At 38.1% G+C, this 23,009-nt stretch overlaps 1 protein-coding gene across 6 annotated transcripts in view; it reads left to right on the top strand.

Annotated features, from left to right (window-relative positions):
* DCLK2 (doublecortin like kinase 2) overlaps positions 1-23,009 on the top strand; it is an 80,413-nt gene that overhangs the window by 25,705 nt on the left and 31,699 nt on the right. For all 6 annotated transcript variants that reach the window (XR_001332574.3, XR_001332573.3, XM_014265850.3 and 3 more), the window contains exons 3-4: positions 19,282-19,384; positions 21,684-21,782. Coding sequence is in view for 4 of the 6 variants with exons in the window: in XM_014265850.3 (XP_014121325.2) it covers positions 19,282-19,384; positions 21,684-21,782 (202 nt within the window). In the remaining 2 variants the exon portion in view is untranslated. The remainder of the gene's footprint in view (positions 1-19,281; positions 19,385-21,683; positions 21,783-23,009) is intronic.

The raw sequence follows: 23,009 nt of genomic DNA, 5'->3' as shown, positions 1-23,009 counted from the left end.
GGACTTGCTGGATATTTTGTTTCAGTACAAATCAAAAACATATTAACAGGAAATCATCAAATTATCAGAAGCAGTGAGAGACTATGTACCTCTAAAAATGACTGGTAGTTTAGGACCTTATATTATTTTTATCTGAGGCTTTCTGAAGCCTCTGTCACAGTCCTTTGTAAGAAATTAGCTTTACATGGAGCATCTGGATAGAAACACCTAGCAAAAGTTGTTAAGTATGGGGGAAGGGCATGCCTGAAAACTCAGCCTGATGGATATTTAAGCAAAAAGCACATCTAGTTTTAAAGCTATTAAAATATGATTAGTCACATGGAATTTATAATGCCAGATCACAACACTTAAACCTCCTTTCTTTATCTCTTGGGAGGCAGATGCAAGCCCAAAAGTTTCTAAACACCTACCTGGAATTGAAACCTTCAGTTTATCCATATTGCTTGAATAAGGATCCTTAACTAAGCAATAAAAGCAGCTTTCATTGCATTAGCTCTGTCAGCAGATCCTCACTTTGTGGCTGGCAGTGGAGGGCATTGTTTCTTTACCAAGAGCTCCCTGAGGAGAGGAAATGGAACTTGGTACTATCCTGGGGCCTCCCTGAGGAGAGGAAATGGAACTCGATATCCTATGGAGAATGCTGCTGTTGTGTAGAAAATAGTTTGTACATACTCTTCTGGTTGCACAAAATAAGTTATAAAAGTCAACTGGTAAGCAAAGGAAAATTAGATGTATACCTGCTGTGGCTGTTCTCCAGTGGTTGGACATAAGTGTATCATGCACACTGAGATATGTTCTTCTGGACTATGGAAAAGCTGTGAGAATAGATCTCTGGGTATTTCTTCTGAATATGAATCCTCAGTGTTTCACCCTTCTCAAGTTTTCAGCTTGTATCTGAAAGTACTTCCAAATATTTTCATGTGCTTTTTTGCGTTTGCTTTTTGCATCATTTATAGCTGAGTTTAATGGTGAAATTCTCTTGCATTCACATGTGCATTAGAGGCAAAATACTCCTGGTCATCCAGTTTGTTTGGCTGATAGTTGGAAATGGAGCTATATTTTACATGGAATCTTTTCCTCCTTTTCCCAAAATTGTAGTGCCTGTTTCTTCCTTCTCTTCAATGCTGTTGAAAATTTATACAGATTCCTGGCAATATATTGTGAAAATTATCATTGCTCTGAACAGAAGTTATTTGCTGCTGTAAATGTTGGGGAAAAACTGGGATTTCCCATGCAGACCCCGCTGTGAATCCATGTTAAGTAGACTGATAAGAATTACAACACTTTCTCATTTCATGATAGAAAAAAAGGATTAAATGAAGTTCAAAACTGGGGAGTGAACTAAAAAAATCTTTTCAGGTGTGATATGAGGAAAGAATATTAATATTTCTTTTGTAAATTGACTTTGTTAGGGATGAGTCTGAAGTTAGAGTCTCTTTTTAAACTCATTTATTTCTCAGTGATTTATATATTCATATATAATTAGCCTCAAAATGTTTTAGATGATTCATGTTCCTTCATACCATGAGTCATTTTCAGTCTGACTAGCACACTCAAAAATTTTTATTTTTAGCTAAGGGTAGATATTTTAGATATTTTGTACAACTTTGTAATTTTGTGTAGAATGTTTGTGTAAACTGTCTCCAAATGATAGGGAACAAGTTATAACTTTGTCTTACTCTATAGAGTTACTTTTTAAAATTATCATTTGCTATAATAGAGAACTTTGTCTTACTCTATAGAGTTACTTTTTAAAATTATCATTTGCTATAATAGAGAGTGCAGGCTTTCTGTGAAATGGAATATTAGCAAAGGAACTTGTATTCTAATAGTGTATCACCAGGTTTCAGTGAGAAATGTAGCATTCTTTACTATGCATACATCTATATACATACCTATAAAAATATATATATGCTTGAGCATTTGTATCCTCAAAACAACAGAATTTTTTAAAATAAAAAGTATATTTGAAACAGATTGTTCACTTCTAATATTCTGTTAACCTATATTCTTTGGTTAAATCTGGCTGAGAGTTCTTAGAATTTGATGTATTAGGTTATTCTTCAGATTTGTGAACTTACGAACATTTACAATTATTTTAAAAATTAAATTCTCAGGTCAGAATTAGGGTTCTGAGAAATTAATTTGCAAAAAATACCTGCATATTTTCACTAGTTCATGGATATACATGGAGCACTTGACAAGCTCTTCATTTGCAAAGCAGTGATAATAAAATTGCTGGTTGCAAATTACTTACTGTGCATCACCTCTTTTGCAGAATCTTGATACCTGCTTTCCTCTAATTTAGTGACCCTTTTCCATCACCTCTGTGATGGGATTTGATTTGCATTTGTCTTGTTGCTTTGCTTCCACTGTTGCAGAGTTATTATGTCATTATTTTACTATTAAGATAGCCTTAGAAATCCCCCATGTGATTTCTGTCTGAATATGACAGGCTTTTTTATACCCCTTTCCCCTTTTTCCCCTGCTATCTGGGCTGCTGGTGTGTGCTGGGCAAGGTATTTAAATGGATGTGTGTCTGGGCAAGGTGTTAGTTCTGCCTTTGAGTCGAGGGATAAACTTACCCGCTTCAACACTCTTTGCCATCTTTCCCACTTAAAAGGATTGAGTGTCCATGGCTTTTTCTTTCTTTTTTTTTTTTTTGGCATATTTGGTGTATATTCTTTTTGGTTTTCCTACTGATAATACACTATTTCTACTGAAAGGTAAGTGTAACATTAAACAAATTCTAAAATTGCATCAATGTACCTATATCTGCATGTTCTCTATAGTATAATAGGTGTGGTGTGACTTTATTCACAGTGATGCTATGAGCTTTTTATAAATAATTTTCACTGAGAATTTTCACTTACATTTTCCCCTCCCTCTCTCGCAAACTTTCCTCCAATGTGGAATGAATTGTAGTAAAACGTGTATTTTGTACGCTAGTGGTATCGATGTTATTGTTTGGGGTTTCCTTTGCTGTTGCAGCAAAGTATAGAGTAATTTTAAAATCTTTTAATGGCAAATCTGTTGGAAAGCTACTGGGAACTTTTGGCTGTGACTGTAGTAAAAGTTATTTAAAACATTGTATTGGAAGAATAAGTGCTGTATTGGAAGAGTAAGTATTTTTCACCAAGAGAAGCGGCTTGGAGAAAAACACTTCTTGAGTTTCAGTTGATGGAATATTGATGCTTCTGGCCAGTCATGTTAGGTAATTATAACCTTACTGCGCAGAAAGGTAATTCTTTCAAATGAATTTTTTTTCCTAATTGAACTCAGTTCAGTGAATTTAAAACAAAGTTTTACTTTTCTTCGGGTCAATTTGTCCCAAGCTTGGTGGTAGTAAGGGATGAACAATTGTGCTTCCCTAGAATGGTGGGGATTGGAGGCACCATCAAGGAGTAAATGAAATGCACTTTTACAGTGTTTCTTTAAAAGAATGTCACCAGACAGTTTTAGAAAAAGCTGATGCAGCATCTGCCACTTCATGTGGCAGACAATAAATCCCCATAGGGGGTTTCTGCACTCATTTGGATATAAGGAGTTTACAATGACACACAATAAATATGACCTTACTTCAGTCTACTTAACTGAAGTAAAAGTCGTAATTTTAGGGTATTTTATTCTTAAAATATCAATAAAATTTGCCAATTTTGAGAAAACAAGTCACTATTTACTGGGAAATCTGAGTTGGCAGAGGATGGCAGTAATTCCTGAAGTGCATCACCAAGAGGGTGGCACAGTTACAGACTAAGGGTAGATACTTTTGCATATAGCCTATGAGGCATATAAAAATTAATATTATAAACTTTTTAACTTCTATACTTGTTTAAAAACATAGAATACCTTCTCATTATAAAAAAGTTTTAAACTTGTGCTCCTGCCGTATTTAATATGAGCTTGGAGGGAGATGAAACGTGTATGTTTGAAATAGTGCTATTTTCCTAACTCCTAATACTCTTAAATTTTTGTGTTTTTCTATTCTTGTTGAGTCTTACTGCTTTTTGCTTCCCTGCATAGACTTATCACAGTAGTAACTTGCTGAGGCACAGGGCGATACTTGAACATTCCTTGGGGCTGTGTGTAAACTTAAATTTGAGTTGACAGCACTTAATTAAACATGAAGCATGTGATGAGTAACTGTGTGTGGGGGGAGATTGCACTTCTGTTGTGGGTTGTTTTGGAAGTGGTTTTCATTTTTTAAGCCTGCTGGTTTTAGAGTTATCCTAAGTATTACAAATAAGTCAACCAAATCAGAGAAAAGAATCTTCCCAGGAGGACTAGGAACTTTGAATGAACTTGATTTTTGTACTACAGGCATTTCATGCCTTATCTTTTACAGCATTCTCCAGATGCTCTCAGGAATATCCATACGGATAAATACTGGGTTGAGAAAACTCAGCGTGAGTCCAGAGAATCTATTGCTCACTTACAGCTCTGAGCTGCTGTGTTTTGTTTGATCTAGACCTTAGATGCAATAAAGGAATTATAAAAATGAGTTTTAGACATAAATGCAGCTCTGCAAAAAGCTGCATTCAGTCCTTCCATGATGCTTGAGTTCCTCTGTGTTTATTAATAGCCCTTCCTCTTTTTAAAGCACCATTATCAGACTGTCATCTATTGAATGTAAACATTTGTGTAAAAATTACTGAAGTTTGTTGTGGTTTTGGGGTTTGTTTTTTACTAGTAAGTAGTTTTGTAACAAAAATTACTGTTACAGCCTTCTTTCCACAAAAGAAAAGCCTGTCAGGGAAACATCTATAGAATACTTAGAAGCAGGATGAGCTGTAGATTCCTGGAGCTGCAGTTAACTTTTCCATATGGTGTTCTAAACAGCAGTTTCAACATGGTGTTCACAGAAAACAGATGGTTTCCAAAAACTAATTAGGAATAGAAAAGTAGTCACTGATAATTTAAAATTCCCTTCTTGGGGGTCTGCATCTCCACTAGAAATGTTTTTTTTTTAAGGAGATTCAGAAAAAGGAGGAAAAATATTCCATTGTTTCAGTATATGCTTTCTAGAAAACCTTTTAGCATTATGACTGTGTTTTGGGAATAAATGAGTGACATTGCTTTTTATGCCTCAGACTTCCCACTTGATATTAACAACTATCAATATCAAATATCAAATAGATGATTTGTAACAATAGAAATTATTTCTCTAACTATTTTTTAAGGCATCTACTAAGACAGGTTGTTGTTTGGGGGAGGCTTTGCAAGTCAGGCAGGTGCCTCACCTCAGGGCACTGCACAGAGTGCTCTGTAATGCCAGTCCTTTCTAATAAACCACTGGAGAGAATGTCACAGTAAAATAACTATGGTTGGATGTGCTGAGCACAGACCCAAAAATCAAGGTTTTCCCACAGAGCGAATCTGCCAAAAGTAGCCGGGCTTGGGTTCTAATTTTGAACAGTGAATCAGTTGATCACTGACAGGGCCCCAAGGAGGTCGGCTTGGCACACACACTGAAACTCTACCCAGAGCTAGTAAAAACAACATATGTTCCCAGAAGCTGCTTAGGAAGCTCTTTAAGCACTGGGGAATATCTGCAAAAGCCTTAGACCTTGAGAGTAGAAATAAGGACACCAATAACCTCAGTAATGAGGGACTAGTCACACAACTATTACTCCTGCTTTAGCAACAATGGCTAAATGGATTAAGGCTAATACTGCTGTAAACAAGTGTAAGAATGGTTAAATTCTAACTGGGATTCCAGTGTGGACAGAAATTCTCCTGATTTGTAAGAAGAATTTGTAAGACCAGGCAGGGCAAAAGGGAATCTTTCAGTGTAACTGGTTCAAAGGTGACATTCTGGCATCTTTAAGAACCTGTTTTAGCCTTTTATGGTCTATATTATCTCAAGGGTGGTGATATTCCAGCATTTGAAGAGAATGTCAGGAATCATACCTAAGGAAGCATTTTCCGCTTTTGGAGAGTATGATTCTTGTGGTCTAAGGAGAAATAGAGTGACAAGTATTCAGGTGTTTCTGACACAAAGTACCTAAAAAATGTTATTAAAATGGGTTTGTATTTTTTTTTAAATCAGTTTCTTCAGGATCAGACAACTAATTTTGTATTAAGCCATGTGTGTAATGGAAGTTAGCAGGAAGGAAACAAAAAAAGAGACAAATCCCCGTATGTGTTTAAATTATGGTGCTTCTCCAGACATTGTGTACTTTATGCAGCTGAAACCAATGAAATCTTGACCTGACTGCAGAAAACAGGAGTTTAGTTTGATGCCATGGTGCTGTGTTGTTATTTGTGGTCAGAAGTGTGTGACAAGGACAACCCGTGCAGTGTTTGCTTCAAAGCCTGTGTAGTTGTGAGCAAGTTCAGTACCTGCTGCTGATGTGCTACTGAACAGAAGCTGCTGCTGGCTGCAGGAGTTGTGCTCTTGAGCTATCAAGGGGCTGCCAGTATTCCTTTTATTGTGTTGTTGCAAGCAGGCTGTGGTGCACAATGTGCCTTTCTCTGCCACTGCAAACCCAGGTGCAGGCTATGGAAGGGGCTGTACTGCAGACCTCCCTTCTGTGTGGAGTATTCTTATTGCAGAATAAATTTTAAAGCTACTTAGATACCCCTTTAGGCTCTTTATGTCATGATCTAATGTGTGCTTAGCCTTGGTGAGGACACTGCTTTTTAGGAAAATGAGGAAGGACTTTGGATTTTTTTTTTGTGTGTGTTTTGCAAATTAATCCTGATGATGGTAATGAAAAAGCCCTGTAATCCAAACATTGACAAGTTCCTTGCATGGGTATTTCCATCAGCTGCAACTATAGGTGCATTTTGATCCAGGCTGGACACCCTGATACCATCTCTTTAAATTGCAGTATGTAGCAAAAGCATCAGTGCTGCAGCCTGGATTTGGGCACACTGAGCTGGACTTGATTAATTCCATGTGTTGAGAGCTGTGATGGAAACAGAATTAAAGCTACCAGAGAACACTGCAGCTACAGTAGCTTCTAATTCTGTGCAAAATAACAATGCAGTTCACTTGCTGAGGCTGCATTTGCTGTTCTTAGGTGCCACTGACCAGCTTAGGATTGGGAACACAAGGAGCACCCTCTGTATCATTGAACTCCTGTCCCTAGCTGTGCAGTATTGCAGCCCTCATCTGTTCCCAGTTTTGTTGTAAACTGAAACACAGTTTGCATTTTTACCTATATTTGCAGCTTAGGTAATGTTTCTGAAAATCCTCTGTCATCAAAATTGAAAACAGGTTTGATAAATACATGAAGATGTTAAAGAGAACTAGTTAAACAGAAATAAACTCCACACAATGGTGTAGCAGTGGCACAAAACTGTTTCATAACTACTCTTACTGATATAGCAATATAACTTTTTCTCATTAATCACATGAATAACTTTTGCTTCCACTTCCATAGCCTGGTCTTAGTTTTTAGCTTGAAGCAGATGAGGTTTTCCTTGTTTCTGTTTGTTTATTTAGCCAGAAATAGGTGATCACCGATTTATAGACTCTTTAGCTTTGCACACGATATGACTGGAAGAGATCCTACTGCTGCAATTGCCGGTTTTTTGTCTGTGAATAAAATATAATCAATGCAATGAAAATAATGAAGTCTGATGCATGGGGTGCTTAGCATCCAGCAGACAAAATATGATTAAATGCTTCATGAACTGGTGATTTAACAAGAAAACTCCCCTGAAATTAACAAAAGTACCCCAATTCCCATTTATTGCTGTATTTAAATGCCTTTTAGTGATGTACTAATGCTTCTAAAATCCTTTTTAGATAGAGGAAAAAGAGTTAATTGAAAAAGCAGCCCTCAAACAAAAAATACATTTAGTGAACTCTGGCTTCATTATTGTAAAAGCAGAAACTTGGGAGACTGTTAGTTTAGCAGTAGTTATCTTGAATAGAATCTTGGAAAAAATTAGCTTTTGCCAAACCACTGAAAAGGTTTGGTTGGCCAGAATCTCAATATTGTACCAACCCAAATTTTGCACTGGGCCTCCCATTATGTAAATTGGCTTTATGAGTCAAAAGAGGTTTGTATTACAAGAAATAAATGTATAATTCTGTGTAAATACAAGGGATATTTGCTTTTCAGTGAGCACTAGGAGTTTGGAAGAATGTATGGATTCAAGTTCGGCCAGATATAAGTGGAAGAAAGTGAAAATTCTTTAAGGATGCCAGCATTGCTTTCTGAGCAGAGCCTTCAGTGTTGAGCTTCACTGTTACTGATGGTTTTATGATTGTGTTTGCTCCAGTCTACACTTCATAGTTCAGTGTCTTACAGAAGGAGGAAGCCTGGAATATATTTTTAAAGTTTCTTATTTAAAAAAAGCAAAAATAATAAAGGTTTTGTAATGGATCTTCAGTAACAATCTATGAAGTCTTATTCCTAGTCTCTGAAAATTTATTTCCAGATAGAATAAATAATTTCTGAGCTAATAGTTTCAAAATGAAATTAATTTCCTCAGGCATTTCAAAAGCACTTCTGATGTGATTGATAGAGGTCCGTAAAACATGGTGATGCTACCCAGATGCTTCCAGTGTTCAGCAGCATTTCTCATGTTCTGGCTCAGCAGAAAGAGTCATCCAGACTACTTTAGAGGCTTTTAATATTTAGCAGCCTATTGCTGAATATGGCCCTCTGAGCATCTTTGGCTTCTGATCTACTCACTCTTCAACTAAAGAAAAACCCATACTGAATCAGCATTTAACTCAGAAAAGGTACTGAGTCACCAAAATCCTCTGCCTAGCTCACCAAAGTTGAGTTCCAGTCTGCTAATAGCAGTATAGCAATGAAAGTATTGTGGTGTGATTTTAAAATGAGCCTCAGCAGATGCCACAGAAGCCGACTGATTGATAAATGGGGTTTAGCTCCTCTTATCTGTGCTCTTAAATGATGTGGAGAATTGGGCAGGGGTTTAGTTCTGTGTATCTGGGATGGGGCATCCATTTTGCTTTTCTTCCTGAAATTGTGGAAGTTTGTTAAAAGGAAGAACTGAGATTTCCAGATATTAAGAAGAAGCATGTGCAGCACTTTGTTGGGTTTTGTTTTAAGGAGAAACTCATGGCGACACCTTTTCTTCTGGTCTGACAGTATTGATGCATCTGTTCTTTTGTCAGTACCTGAAGTGTATTTGTAATACATTGGTTGTCTGAACATGAAATCAAACACATTTCCATGTCTTCAAATGTGTTTTACATCTGTTTATCAGCTTATTAAAGCAATTCAGAAGCAGCAGCAGCAGCAGCAGCAGACTTGGAAGTAATATTGGTTGAAGTTGGGAGCTAATGAGATTCAACTGGATCTTTGAAAGCCAGATAAAAAGTAGTTTCTATTTCCTGTGGTACATTAATTTTTTTTCACATTTTTGAGCCTCTCATCCTTTTATTAATCAGTTATATCCTCATTTTTCTTATTTGATGCCCCTAGCCCAGCATAGCTGTTCCAGTTTTTGCATAAAGCTGCAAGTACAACAGACTTCAATAATTCATGACAGGCAAAGCGGAGTAAGCAAGGAAGTTAATTTGCTGAGCACAAAATGCCTCCACACTTTGTATGGATGTATTTTTGCACAGAATTTCAGTCCTTTCATCTGTGAAGTGTCATTGTTTGAAATGGTGCACAGAGAAAACATCCATAAGCTGAATTTTCTTCTGGTATTTGCAGTTAACTGAGGAGGATACTTCAAGAATCAAGTATCATTAAAAGCTGTGTGTGCTGGTTAGCAAGCTGTTAGCATTGCAAGGTAATATTACAAAAATAGAACTGTAAATTTAGTTAGAAGTACAGTCGTTGTTATGATGAAACAAATAGAACAGTAAATAAATGAAGTGTCTTAAGGGCTAAAATAACATTAAATTACCAAAACTTAAAATACATGTGAAAAGCATCCTTCAGTCTGTGAGGAGCTCTATGGATTTTATCAAGTTTGTTGTTATGTGAGGTAGTATCTGTGAAGGGAAAAGGACTGAGAGAGAGACCTGAATTAATAGGGCACTGAAAGTTTTTTCCCTCCTATTGCAGTGCTATGAAAAACAGCTTTGAGTGACTGCAAGATGAAACCCTTGACACAGGAACTAAGAGAACAATGGATTTTTTATATCTCTACATAACAATATTAAATTTCCGTGAATCATTCATGTCAACTAATATTTTGTGCCTTAGAATTACTTAATTTGATTTTTAATAGAATTTGAGTAGAAAACTGAATTTAGTAGCTCCTGCATGAACATTCAAGCCATAGGAAAAACATAGAATCACAGAATTATCAATTGAATGGCTCTTTAAATGTCATCTAATCCAACCTCTGCAATAAGCAGGGATATCTTCAACTAGATCAGGTTGCTCAAAGCCACATCCAACTTGACCTTGAATTTTCTCCAGGGATAGGACACCCACAGTCCTGCTGGACAACCTGTTCCAGTGTGAAACTATAAATCTCTCATTTAAAGCTTAAAGGTTCATGAAAATTTATTTGCACCTGTCATCAAAGGACATTTCCAGATTTATGCCTTTTCTTTTATTCTTTCTGCACTGGCCACAAACTGAGTTTGGATTTCTTATTGGTCTTTGGAAAAATAGTTCTCATCTAAAGAACTGTAGCTTTTGTAAGGTCTCCAGGAAATTGTCTGCCCATAAACACTGGAAACTTAGGATTGCAATAGGTTGTTGATTAATGCTACAGAAACTCTTCTGATCTAAAGAACCAAAAAAACTGAAAGTACATAGAATATTTGCCCATACAATTTTGGGATTTTTTAAGTTTTCCATATTATGTAGATGCCATGTTTTTCAAGTAGGGTGATTAGCCAAAGACATGATTTCTATAATAGTGCAGGATAGGTCATTTTATGGAAAAAAAAATGGTAAAACTTAAAATTTAACTGCATTTGTATTGTGGAACAGGGTGTCATTAAATCAGTAAGACTTGATTAAATTGGGTGAACCAGATATCTGTCCTTATATGTGCCCTTTTCCTTTTAATGTTCTTTCATAATACAAGCAGCTTTTATTTTTAGCCTAGCTGCTTGGTGGGATGGAAGGTTAGCTGTGTGAAGTCAGGTGCTATTTTTGGCTCTGTATTAGGGTTCCCAGTTATGCCACTTAAGGAGAGAGTCTGCTGTGCTGACTGGTGAGCTGCTGTGATTAATGCACCTATGGGCAAAGAGATCCTTGTCTTGTAACTGGAAATCCTCTTGTTTGTTTTTCTCTTCAGACAAACTGGATTATGTTCACAATCACAAGCTGCCCTTGCTAATTTTCTGTTTCCAATTTCCACTTACTGCATGTTTAGTAAGGCTATTGTTTCTTTGTGTAACTCCTGAAACTGAGAAGTGTGGCATTAAATGTCACTGTTTAATATACTGAAATTATCGACTCTTGTTGAAGTAGTGGATAAGGCTGAGGTAAGAGTTGTTCAGAGGTGTTTTATGTTATAGAGACAGATGAGTTTTACAGAGTGATTCAAAATTATTCAAGATTTCCAGAATTTTAGTCCATTTCAACTGTTATTTTCTGACATCTAAATAGCTGCACATAATCAGTGCAATTCAGTTTGAATATTTGAAATGCCATTTTGCAGACAGATCAGTTTTGCCCTTTGGAAAAACTGGTGAGCAGACCTTGCCAGGAAGTCCTACTGCTCTGGAAGTCCTTAAGAAATAGATACATTAAAGAGAGTAGGAACTCACTTTAACTTATGCATATTCCTACAGCTTATTTTTCTTCCTGTCATTTCCATTGCAGTGAGGATGATGTGTTTGAATCACACCCAAATGCAATCTTCTATTTCCACATGTGTTCATTTTCAGAATTAAATTTTTGAGATGTTAAAAAAATATATGCAAAAATCTTTTTGAAATTGAGATTAAAAACTAAAATGTGAGATGTGCTCTGTTCTGTCAGCTGTTCCACCAGCTGTGGGGCTGTGTGAGTTGTGGTGACCTGACTAGTCTGTTTATTCAGTATTTCTGCATTGTCATACTGTACTAGGCGTTTCCTGGGCTTTCTGCCAGACTTTTTCTGTTTACCAGGCAGCAGGCAAAGATTTAACATTTCTGTTTCCTTTCTTACTCCTTAGATTCCCTGTGGGATGGAAAGGGCTTGTCTTCTCCTTTTCTCATTGCTGTTCCTTGTCATGGAATATCAGTGGAAAGAGGTTCATTTTCTAATGGTGACTGTAATTATGTGACACAGCCACTGATTAAGTAGTCATTTAGGAAGCTGACCTAGAAGAATTGCTCTCATTATGGTCTTTGTTTCAATTTTTCCCCCCTTTTTTCTGTTTTCCTAAATAGGTTAATGAGCTCCCTTTATCCAAGACAGACAAATTCAACATTTACAAATTGTTAGAAACAGAAAACTTTGTTTTTCTCTCACAGCTTAGTGAATTTATTAAACTTGAAGGACAAAACAAAAGGATGCAAGATGCCAAACCTCAAGTGGTAAATTGGACAATGTCTTGTGGAAGCTCTGACCTAGAAATCGGATTCATTTCATAGTTTATTGCAGTGTCCAGCAGAGCTGAGGAAGCCCTCAGACCTTTCCCAAGCTGTGGCTGTGCATGGCTTCATGAATGTGAATAATTTCATTGACTGCAGTGGGACTGCTGTGAAGTTTAAAATTAACCTATGGTATGGGTTTAAAAGGGACTTTTTAGAGTAAGAGCACACCAAATACCAAGTGAATTAGTTAAATTAACTGTAGAGAAAAAGGACCTTCAACATGCTCTTTAATATCTGAGGCAATTTTGCTGGTCAAGATGCACAGTCACGTAACAGAAGATCAAGTAATGAATTTTAAATTTTGCAGCAGAGTTGATACTTTTCTTTCAGCATGATCCAATCTGTTACCTTATTTCATGTTTCCTTTGCAGACAAAATAGTTGTGCATTTGAGCCTCCAAAATTAAGAGGCATTTGACCTAATTCCAATTATTTCCAGAGAACAAAGGAGGGATTTTTGTCCCTTCTTGTCTGCTAATGACCTCATGGGAGCTGACTGCTGGGGAAGTTATTGTATGGTCCTCATGGCTGTGGCCAGCAGGAAAGGTGTGGGTGTCTAGGGTCTTACCAAGTTCACAGCTTTATGTCCTCAGACTTGAGGGCTCCCCAGCCTACCCCAAAGCTCTTTGGGGCAGATTTGGCCAGTCTCTGTAGCATTTGAGCTCTGTCAAACCTTAAGTCAGAGGTTAGCAGCTTGCCTACCCTTCTCTTGGTGTTGTGTAGTTTTGTGCACATTGGGAATTCCCAGAGGGATTCTGTAGTAGAGCTGTCACAGGGGACACACATAAGCTGGTGAGGAACAGAAGCTTTTGCAAGTGTCAAGTGTTTCTTCATTTCACCAGCAGGAATCTTACCAGTCTGACCTGATTTTCCAGGTTTACTACAGATCTGATGCAGCAGGGAGTTTTGTTGCTGTTCTTGTGTACAGTGTGGGCTGCTGGCCCTTGAACAGTTTATTTTTTTTGCCTGCTCCCAAATTGCTTAGCATACTTGCCTTTGACACTCTGTCACTTCTGTGAAGTGAATAGGTTGTTAATTAAAGAAAGAATACTGGCAATTGCAGTATGTTTTGAAAGGGCATGTCATGGTCTCATTGGTTTGACTTTTCTCAGTATTTCTCCTTCCTGGGTGTATTCCAGCTACCCATCTGGCTATTTCCTCACTGAAGACATGTCACAAGACATGACTCAGGATAACCAGGCAAATAGCTGCCATAATTTAGTACTGAACTTCTTGTGTGCCTCTTGGGTAGTCATGAAGGTCACTGATGGCTTAGTAAGTAATTGAGAATATTGGTCAAACACACCCCCCATTTCCCTTGGACAAGTTATTCTAAGAAAAAGCAGAACCAAGGGGAATTTCCAAGGTAAAAGTTCCTGTGTGAAAATCACAGTACTCAGTAGGGAAGGGTGGGAATGCCCTTTTCACCTTCCTTTTTGAGTTCCTGAGGCTGCCCACAGGAAACTTCCTTTGGAAGTTAAGCCTGCTCCTGTTGGTGATGGAGCTGAAATGGCAGACAGACAGCTGACCTGTTTGTGCAGGGTGCTTTCCTTGCATTTTGCACCATAAACCTTGGAAATGTAAGCCTGGCAGCTTCACAAAACACTGCAAGAATTTTAATAAGTCTGAGTGGCAGTGAAGAGGAAGTGGCAGTACTAAAAGTATTTCAAAAGAGGAAATAAAAATGGTGATTGCAAATATGACCTGACTGGTAAAGTAGACAAATATTTTACTTTTGCTTACTCAGAAAAAAAATGGATGCAAAGGGCAGAACTGCCAGGGCAGCACAGTTATAATCTGTCCCAGTCAGAGGAACAGCATTTCCTACAAAAATGTGGAGACTCCTCACAATTTAGGCAGTAGCAGGGAGGTTGCATCTAGATTTGTCATGCTGATGTTTAAAAAATTGTTCTCATTTTTTTTCAGCAATTCATGGGGAAAAAAACCCACTGTACTCCTTGAAGAATTTCAGCCTCGAATGCCTGTCTCAGCTGCTGAGCTGAAAATACATTCACAAATCCAGCTGTTGCTGTGCATGCCAGTTTTCCTAGTTTTCGTTCTGCCTTGTATGTTCTGTGCTTCCTTTTAAAAATATTTACACCATATCCTGTATTTTTGGAATCAGTAGATACAAGTATTTCTTCCTTTGTTAAAACAAAACCAAATAATATCTCGTATTTTTTCTAGTTTTGATGTTTTAGATCCATTTTCAGCTGTGCTGAGAATTTGTCATCCGGAGGAGCTTTCCCCAGACAGAGGGTGTGGCTCTTCAGGCTTAAACTGTACAGTTCTGTAGCTGATTATTTCAATGGAGTCAGACATACTAAATTAAGCCAAACTATTTGTCTTTATAGCCCTTCCTTCTGCGTTTAGAATGAAGCACATTTGTGGAGCTGGAATAGAGACAGTTTACCCACCAAGCTCCTGGCTGGGGCTGTTGGTATATGATCACAGAACTCTGTTGAGTGCTACAGATTTCTGGGAATTTGAATTTCCAGGAATTTTTCAAGTGTTTATAAAACCTCCTTGGCTCCACACACTCTTTCTATCTCTCTCTCTCTTTCTCCCCCTCTCTTTTTTTAAAGTATTTTTCTTCTGGAGATTGGAGGAAAAATATTTTCTGGATAAATCTTCATCTATGTATTTCATTTTTTTGCCCATTGTATCTTCATTATAAAGAGCAATCAATAAGTACATGATGAATTCTATTTATAAACAGTTGATCATTATTCATGCTTTTTCTGGAGGGAATGTATCTTCTGTTTGTTAGATGCAGTGGAAGTAGGGATTGCTGTAAATCACATTTCAAGGTGTGTGTGGTGGTAAGGGGAAAGGGATTTCCATATGGATGACAATTTGTATGTTCTAATCCAGTGGCTTGATCTGACTGAAGGAGTATTTCTTTGAAAAGAGCAAACTTCTTTGGTTTTAAATGTTTGTCAGAAACATAGGCCTATTGTGGAAGGTAAATAAGATGGCTGTGTGTGACATTAAAGCACTGCACTAGTAGACAGCAGTGGATCGGGAATCTGATTTTTCAGAGAGATGTGTTTTTCTCCCTTCTTTTCAATGCCCCATGTTTGTGGGGTTTTTTCCTGCCACATTTTTTGTGCCTTTAGCCGTAGATTTTGTAGTGCTTTGACCAGTAATTGTCTTACAAGCTGTTGTTACACCTGACACTCCTGTAACATAGTGCATATTTAGTCATATGGGCCTCTCTAAGAGAGGTCTTTGTGTTTGTCAGAAACTTCATCCAGTGTCTCAAGATTTCATTCCTTCAACTGGGGTATTTTTTGAGCCCATCAGGAAGCAGGGATGCCCTGAGTGGATTGCCCATGGTCTCAGAAAGCTGTGGAGAGAATGCCACTGAAAGGATTCTGAGGGAAGGACTGAGTGCGAAACCAATGCAGTCTCACTCACACGTTCTCCACTCTGCTGTGTGTAGAGATGTATTTTGAAGAAAAGCAGTGCAGCAAGACAACCTGAGCAGCCTTGAGTTGTCAGAGGAGCACCAGTGAATCATTTCTTGTTTTAAAGAAAGGGATAGCAGTGGAGTTACCAGGTCACAGGCAATGTTTGTCTGGGAAAGAGTGTTGCATTTAGAAATAAATAGGGTTTAACACATTTTAAACATGTTCATTGAAACATGCAAAGTCAACAGAAAAGTGCTTTTAGCACTAAGTGGGACAAAGCAAAGAGTGGGTAAGACTATGGATGGATAGTGGAAAGAGAAGCATCAAACACTATTTTGATAAACTAAATCTTGGTCCCTAACTTTCTGGAATACCTGACATCCTATTCATATCCACAGACCTCACAGCTGATGAAACTTAAAAAAAAAATTTTCAAGATTTTTTTGTTTATAAATTTCTAAACTGATTGCATCCTGATTAAGTAATAAAAACCCTCTCCTATGACCTAAGTTCAGATATTCTTTGGAGTGGAATTATGTGATTTGTGAGTTAGACCATGGCAGACTTACAGCATTCAAAATCATATACAAACAAGTTAATAATTTCAATTTAATATTTTTTTTGAAAACTGAGCAAAAATCTTTTATCATTAATTGCTGCGTATATATTTGTTTTAATTCTTTAGGAGATGAATACTTCATTTTAACATTGGTTTGCACCTGGAGAAATTCTCACTTGACTTTATTACAGTAAAAGCCTAGAAAAATAACTGTTATGTTGTGCTTTTAGAAAAATGCATTTCCATGAATTTAATTTTGAAAATGCTTTCCTCACCTCATAATGTGGGGTGATTTGGGATTGGTAAATTCTAGCTGGTCTTTATTCTTTCTTGCATACACTTGTTCAATACTTTTCTCATTTTTGTGTATTTTAGGTGTAGCCAGTCTGGATTATTTGTGGGGAGAAGGGAAACTTTGAGTATTCCCTGTTGGAATATAGCAGGCATCTGAGTAAAGCTTTCTCATAGCAGTGTTCATCTGGCTTTCAGTTATAATTGTATTTAACACTTTTATAGGAAGGTGGATACTTTTACAGCAATGTGTCTTGGTGTGTGACTGCCGGGTGGGAATCACAGGCCCGGGCACACCGTGTGGGAGCAGGCACAGGCTGCCCTCAGCCTGAACTCCGAGATACAGGTGCTGTGTCTCACCTTCAGCAGCTTATCTCATCACTGGTGCTCAGGATTACTCCTGTGCATTTTTGCCTGGGGAAGCTCTATGTACATGAACATGTGAGGAGGGATATGTGGGAATTACACGTTTCTTAGAATTCCTTATTCATTCCCACTCCTAGTAGCCGTTTTCAGCAGATTTTCCAGATCATTTCAAAGAGTGCTCCTGTCATCTTTTGTGCACAGATCTGAGCCTCACTCTGTAGAACTGCTCTGCAGACAGCAAAGGGATGCTGCTGCTTGCATTATACCCCTGTGTATTTCCCAGACTCTGACATAAAATCTGTCATTCCTTCTTCCCGTACTCTCAGTTCAGATGTTAGACTGGATGGGTTAAGGGGTGAGGTGAGGCTTTCAATCAGAACAGAAAGATTCATTTTAGGCACTTCTAAACCACAACATTTAACTCCAGCCTGCTCGAAACAGCACTGCAAGGGCATCAGGAGCAGTGGTGGGCAGGCAGAGCTTGTGGAGATGGCTCCCAGCTTTGGGGACCTGGAGTGTGGGCTTGCACCTCACAGAACATCTCTGCCCATGCCCTGCCAGTGCTGCTGTGTTCTGGGTGAGTGTGATCTGTTCTGGAAGTTTTCTCACAGCTTTTCCTGTTGGCTTGGTTGCTGGTTTCCAGAATCTGTGGAAATGATGACGAGTCCTCTTGTTTATTAAGCAGAGAGGAATAAATCCCAAGTTGGCAAAACTTCTCTTAAATTTGTGCAGCCTTTTGTATCCAGTTGTTGGCGCCTCTTTGGCTGACTAAAAGCAGCAATTTCTGGCAGAGCTGAAAATCTCTCTCATAATGAGAGCAAACTGTCGCTGCATCAGTAAGGGGGCAGTGAAAGGGTTTTGGTGCTGGCTGTGGCCCTTTGGCTGCGTGGCACAGTGACACAAATGCTGGATGCTGTGAGTGGCTCTGGGCTGAGGGTCTGGCTGCTCTCCTGGGGGAGCTGCCATGACAACCCCAGTGCTGGTGGGGAATGCCCTGCGCCGGAGTTCCTGCGCTCCGGAGAGCTCGGGCTCACGGGCATTCCGAGCGGCTCTGGAACACTGCAGGCACCAGAGAGCCTTGCCTGTACTGCTGCTGATGTTTGCTGTGACCACAGTGGGTGAAATATGCAAATGGTCTTGACAGGTATCTGGGAAACAAAAAGCCCGGTTTTTCTAAAAGCAGATTATTGTATTACTGCTTTGATTTCATGGCTTTACCAAATTATATTAACTTCTATTACTAAATTTCATGTGGGCATGCAATGTTAAAAAAGAATGAGAAACAACTATATATTAAAATTTTAATGTGTTTGCATCTAAAAAAACAGCTTGCTTCCTGCAAATACTTGTTTCCCTCACAAGGGAGTTAGAATGAGTGGAATTTCTTGTTGTGGCTTTTTGGTTTTAACTGTTTTGAAAGCAGACACTTGCTCCTTAACAAGGTGATTTTCATTGACTTTTGAGGATGGAGATTTTTTTCAAGGTATTTGGTTTAGGGCTTTTAGAGGATGTCTAAACCATCTTTTCTTTCTGATATCCCAATCCTTCTTGACATGCATTACTTGGATAACATCATTATCCAAGTAGAATCGTTACCCATATAATTATGAACAGACAACTGCAAAGAGCATGGAAGAGACTCTATTTCTTTATTTTCTTGAATATAAAATCCTTTTAATAAAAAGGAGAGTTACTTCATTATTTTATTTTAGCAGGACATTAAAACATGGAAATTAAATGCCTCAGAACATAAAAAAACCAATTTGCAGATGCAATCACTTTAATTCAACAGATCTTCCCACAAGCAATTAATGTATTCTTAATACATGAATCTTTGATATTTGAGTAGTGTTTTCAGATGTTCCCGTCAAAGCAATGTGTGTGCAGTTATAGGTAGAAGTCATCAGCATGCTTATGTAACTATAAGCAAAAATACAGGTGCTAAATGTAAGAGTTTTTGGAGGTAAGGGGCAGACATATTTCACATTCCTGGCCCTGGTGTTTCCTGAGCTGCTAGAGATCTGACATGCTGAGGAACTGGAGCGCTTTGTCATTACAAATGAATGTTAAGGTATCACTGTGAGAAGGTAAAGACAAACTTATTGATTGTTGCTGTCCAACTCCAGATTTAGTTTTGAAAGTAGTGCGTGTGTTTGTTTTGCTGTGCAGGTGACGTGCCTGCAGGACTTCTTTGGCGATGACGACGTGTTCATCGCGTGCGGGCCGGAGAAGTTCCGCTATGCTCAGGATGACTTCGTGCTGGACCACAGCGGTAAGGCTGCACATCCTGAACCCACTCAGCCAGGAAATGCTCCATCCCATTCCCCTCTTCAACCCTCAAGAATGGTGTGATTCAGGAAAATAGACATGGGAGGATGTTTTCCAATGGATAAAAAAGTTTTTTTCAAACCATCATCTGGGTTCTGTAAGCCTGTTAAAATGTGCCAACAAACCTGATCCAAATTCCTCCAGAAGAGACACTGCCCCTAAAGGTACATGGAAAGCAGAATTGAATTATAAAATGTTCTGTCATGGATCTAATGAATCTAAAATCTGTTAATGATGTTCACTTTTGGCATCTGTGACTGTAAGATAATTTCCATACTGCTTTCTTCATGAGATTTTTTAAAAAAAAATCTCATATGTAGCCATGCTCATTTCCAGTCTTGAATTACCCTGCCAGACAATTCATACACTCCAGTCTTTTCTGCTATAGACCAAGTGTTGGCCTTGTGCATATTTTGAGGTTATAGGGGATGTTGGGTAGGGAAGGAGGTGAGATAATCTGGAACTTTGTGCCCTTCTGTCTGCCTTGGGCAGATCATGAATTGAACTTGCTTATGAAAGCTGTTTTTCCATAAAGAAAAACTTTGTAATGTAAGTTCAAGGATGAGGCAGTCCTCTACCAGAGAGTTTTGGAATTGTCTTGAAACATCAAATATTAAAGATCTTGGGTCTTTTTCCTCCATGTTCATGGAACTGTAGAATGGGTTGAGCTGGAAAGGACCTTTAAAGGGCCTGTCTAGTCCAACTCCTGGCAAGACCTTAAAAAAAACAAACTCAGGTTACTCAGAGTTCCATTGAATGTTTCCTGGGGTGAGACATCTATCTCCTCTCTGGGCACCCTATTCTAGTGTTTCACCTCTTGCTCAATAAAAAATTACTTCCCTATGTTTAGCCTGAATCTAGAGGTTTTTTACTTTAAAACCACTCCTCTTGTTCTATCACTACAGGCCCTACTAGACATGGTTTTTTTTTTCTTTCTTTATTGTTTGAGCTGTACAAACACCCTGATTTTCTTTTATGAAAAAAAATTAATTTATTGTAAAGAAAACTTGCGCTGGCAAGAATAATCAGATTATTCCAGAAGAGCTTCACGTTGTGAATGAAGGATTTAAATTTTTTTAAAATAAAAACAACAACACCTTCTGTTCCTGTATTTTTACACACATCATTATCATTATTTCATTACAAAATGCTCAGTTGCAGCAGAAAGTACAGATGTATATCTACCCACTGGCTGTACATTTGGATGGATGGAGGATTCAACTGCCTCCCATTCTGCTGTTCTTGCTAGGCTGCTGCTTTTCCAGAACTACTTGATTATGTTGAGTCAGTTAGTGTGGAGGTGACCAAAAGGGTGGTTTTTAACATAGTTAACAGCTAAAAAATTACTTTATTCTTATGAAGGAATGGAAGAGCATGGTTGTATTGAATCACAATGCAAATCCCAGTCTGGCTATAATCCTAATTTCCCTAGCAGATTTTAAGGCTGTAAATTTGCTTTTCCCATTACACAAGGCACAGACTTATTGATCTCATTTTCTTGCCTTTTCCTCTTTCTTTCCTTTATCTCTTCAGCTTTGGTGGTCCTTGCTTCCTCTAATAGCTCTGGTGGTCTTTATGGATAAAAGCAGATTATATACATGACTGGCAGGGCATACAGCTCAACCTAATTTTTTTATGATGACATGGCATCCTAATGATGGCATTGGCATCAGGGACAAAATAAGGAGAGAGATTTATGATCCCATTGGGTGTGATTTGCTAACGATGCTAACCATAGGGAATAAAATGCTACCAAAATGGCAGTGCATGTGTGCTCATTGATTACTTTCCCATTGAGTAATTTAATGATATATAGCTGATGGTAAATGACAGTAGTCTGTTGTTTCAGCCTTCTGGAAACAGTAGGCATTTTTCACCTGTTCAAAAATTGGTCACAGCATCAGTTTCTTGAAAAAGAAGGGAAATAGTGCTGGCTGGGCAGTTGCCCAGTGTGGAAGTGCCATTACAGCAAGAACCTTGGCATCAGCATATGTACAAACTTGAATTGTAGCAATAATCCAGCCTCAGGACATGAAGAAATATCGTCTGCAGAATGTCACATTGAGTAGCTCAAGCGGGTTTTTATGGTGAGTAGGTTAGGGTTGTGAGATGCTCTTACAAATCTGTTTGGCTCAGCTGGGCAGAGATGTTTAGAAGGTGCTGGTCATTTTCTGGATGCTGTGTGGAGGCAGCCTGTGCATGAGCTGTTGGCAGAGCCCCTGACAGAGTTTCTTGCCTTGCAGAATGCCGTGTCATGAAGTCGTACTCCCGCTCCGCTGCCGTGAGGCATGCTGCTTCCAAAAGCCCAGCACCTTCCCGTCGGAGCAAATCCCCTGCCTCAGGTACTGCTGCTGGCAAAGAGCTGAACACAGCAAATACACAAAAATTAATTCTTTTCTAATGGGCTGAAAAAACCTGTTGACTCTGTCTGTAATACAAGAGGGGGGAAAGCCCCTTTTTTCATTTTGCCTCTCACAGATTTGATACTAATCTGAAAGAAATTTGCAATTTATTTTTTTAAATCCAAGGAAGAAGCATGGTTTCTATTTTTTAATTACAGGCACATGTAGTTTCAGTTTATGAACATTGGAGTAATTTGTGCTAATTGTGCTCTTGGGATATGTTTTCAGCATGGCACTTGATTTTCCTGAAAACTATTAACTGCAGGGTTATACATGTGGTTGAATTCATGTTCATTGAACCAGAGTATACCCTTAAATTTTGAATTAGAAAGGTTTCTCCTACATGAGCCAAATGCTATCAGAAATACAGGCCTTTGCTGGTTCAAATAATTTTAGGAGATGTACTGTACTATGATTGCCCATTAACAGAGAATTTTTATTCCTGTGCTTCTTGTAATTTCAAAGAGAGGTGTTCACACTGTGATTTTGCCACCAGTTTGGCTGAACACCATATGTTCCAACCATTTTATGTAAATAAAGGGAGAAACTTGGTTTTTTTAAAATTTTAACCACTGAATTTAATTTCTAAATACTTCTTTTCCCCCTGAAATCGAACTATTGAATATGTAAATATATGATGCTCTTTTTTGAATGTAGCTATAAATGTAAGCTTCTGTGTGTATTCAAAACTGTGACATGTTAAATATTCTTATGTCCACATTCGTTTTCCTTAATTAGTGCTGGTTAAAGTCATTTTATCATTGGGTTTTTTCAAAGTGGAACATTAATAATCTGTTTGTAAAGGTTGAATGTTTAGCTGGAAAGCTTCAAAGGATTGCAAAAAAATGCCTCATGAAGGGCAAATTTTGCAATTGATCTACATTTAATGCAATTCTTTTACCTCCAGAGATATGAGATGTAGAATATCTATCAGCAGTGAATTTTATGCAAAGTATTTAGATATCAGTGTTGTCTTTCCCATACTTATTTCTACTTAGACCCTCTTTGGTTTGGTTAATTTTAAAAATGTATGCAAAGTGTGTGGTATTTATCCTTCTATTTACTTGCCTTTATTTTTATTTTTTTTACATGTAGTCTTTACTTATCTTTTATTTACCTTTCTTCCTTCCGTGCATGTTGAGAGCTGTTCAATAACTTCTTTCCTTA

The sequence above is a fragment of the Zonotrichia albicollis genome, chromosome 5, assembly GCF_047830755.1.
Source record: "Zonotrichia albicollis isolate bZonAlb1 chromosome 5, bZonAlb1.hap1, whole genome shotgun sequence".
Classification (NCBI taxonomy): domain Eukaryota; kingdom Metazoa; phylum Chordata; class Aves; order Passeriformes; family Passerellidae; genus Zonotrichia; species Zonotrichia albicollis.
This window is presented reverse-complemented; position numbering and strand designations above follow the sequence as displayed.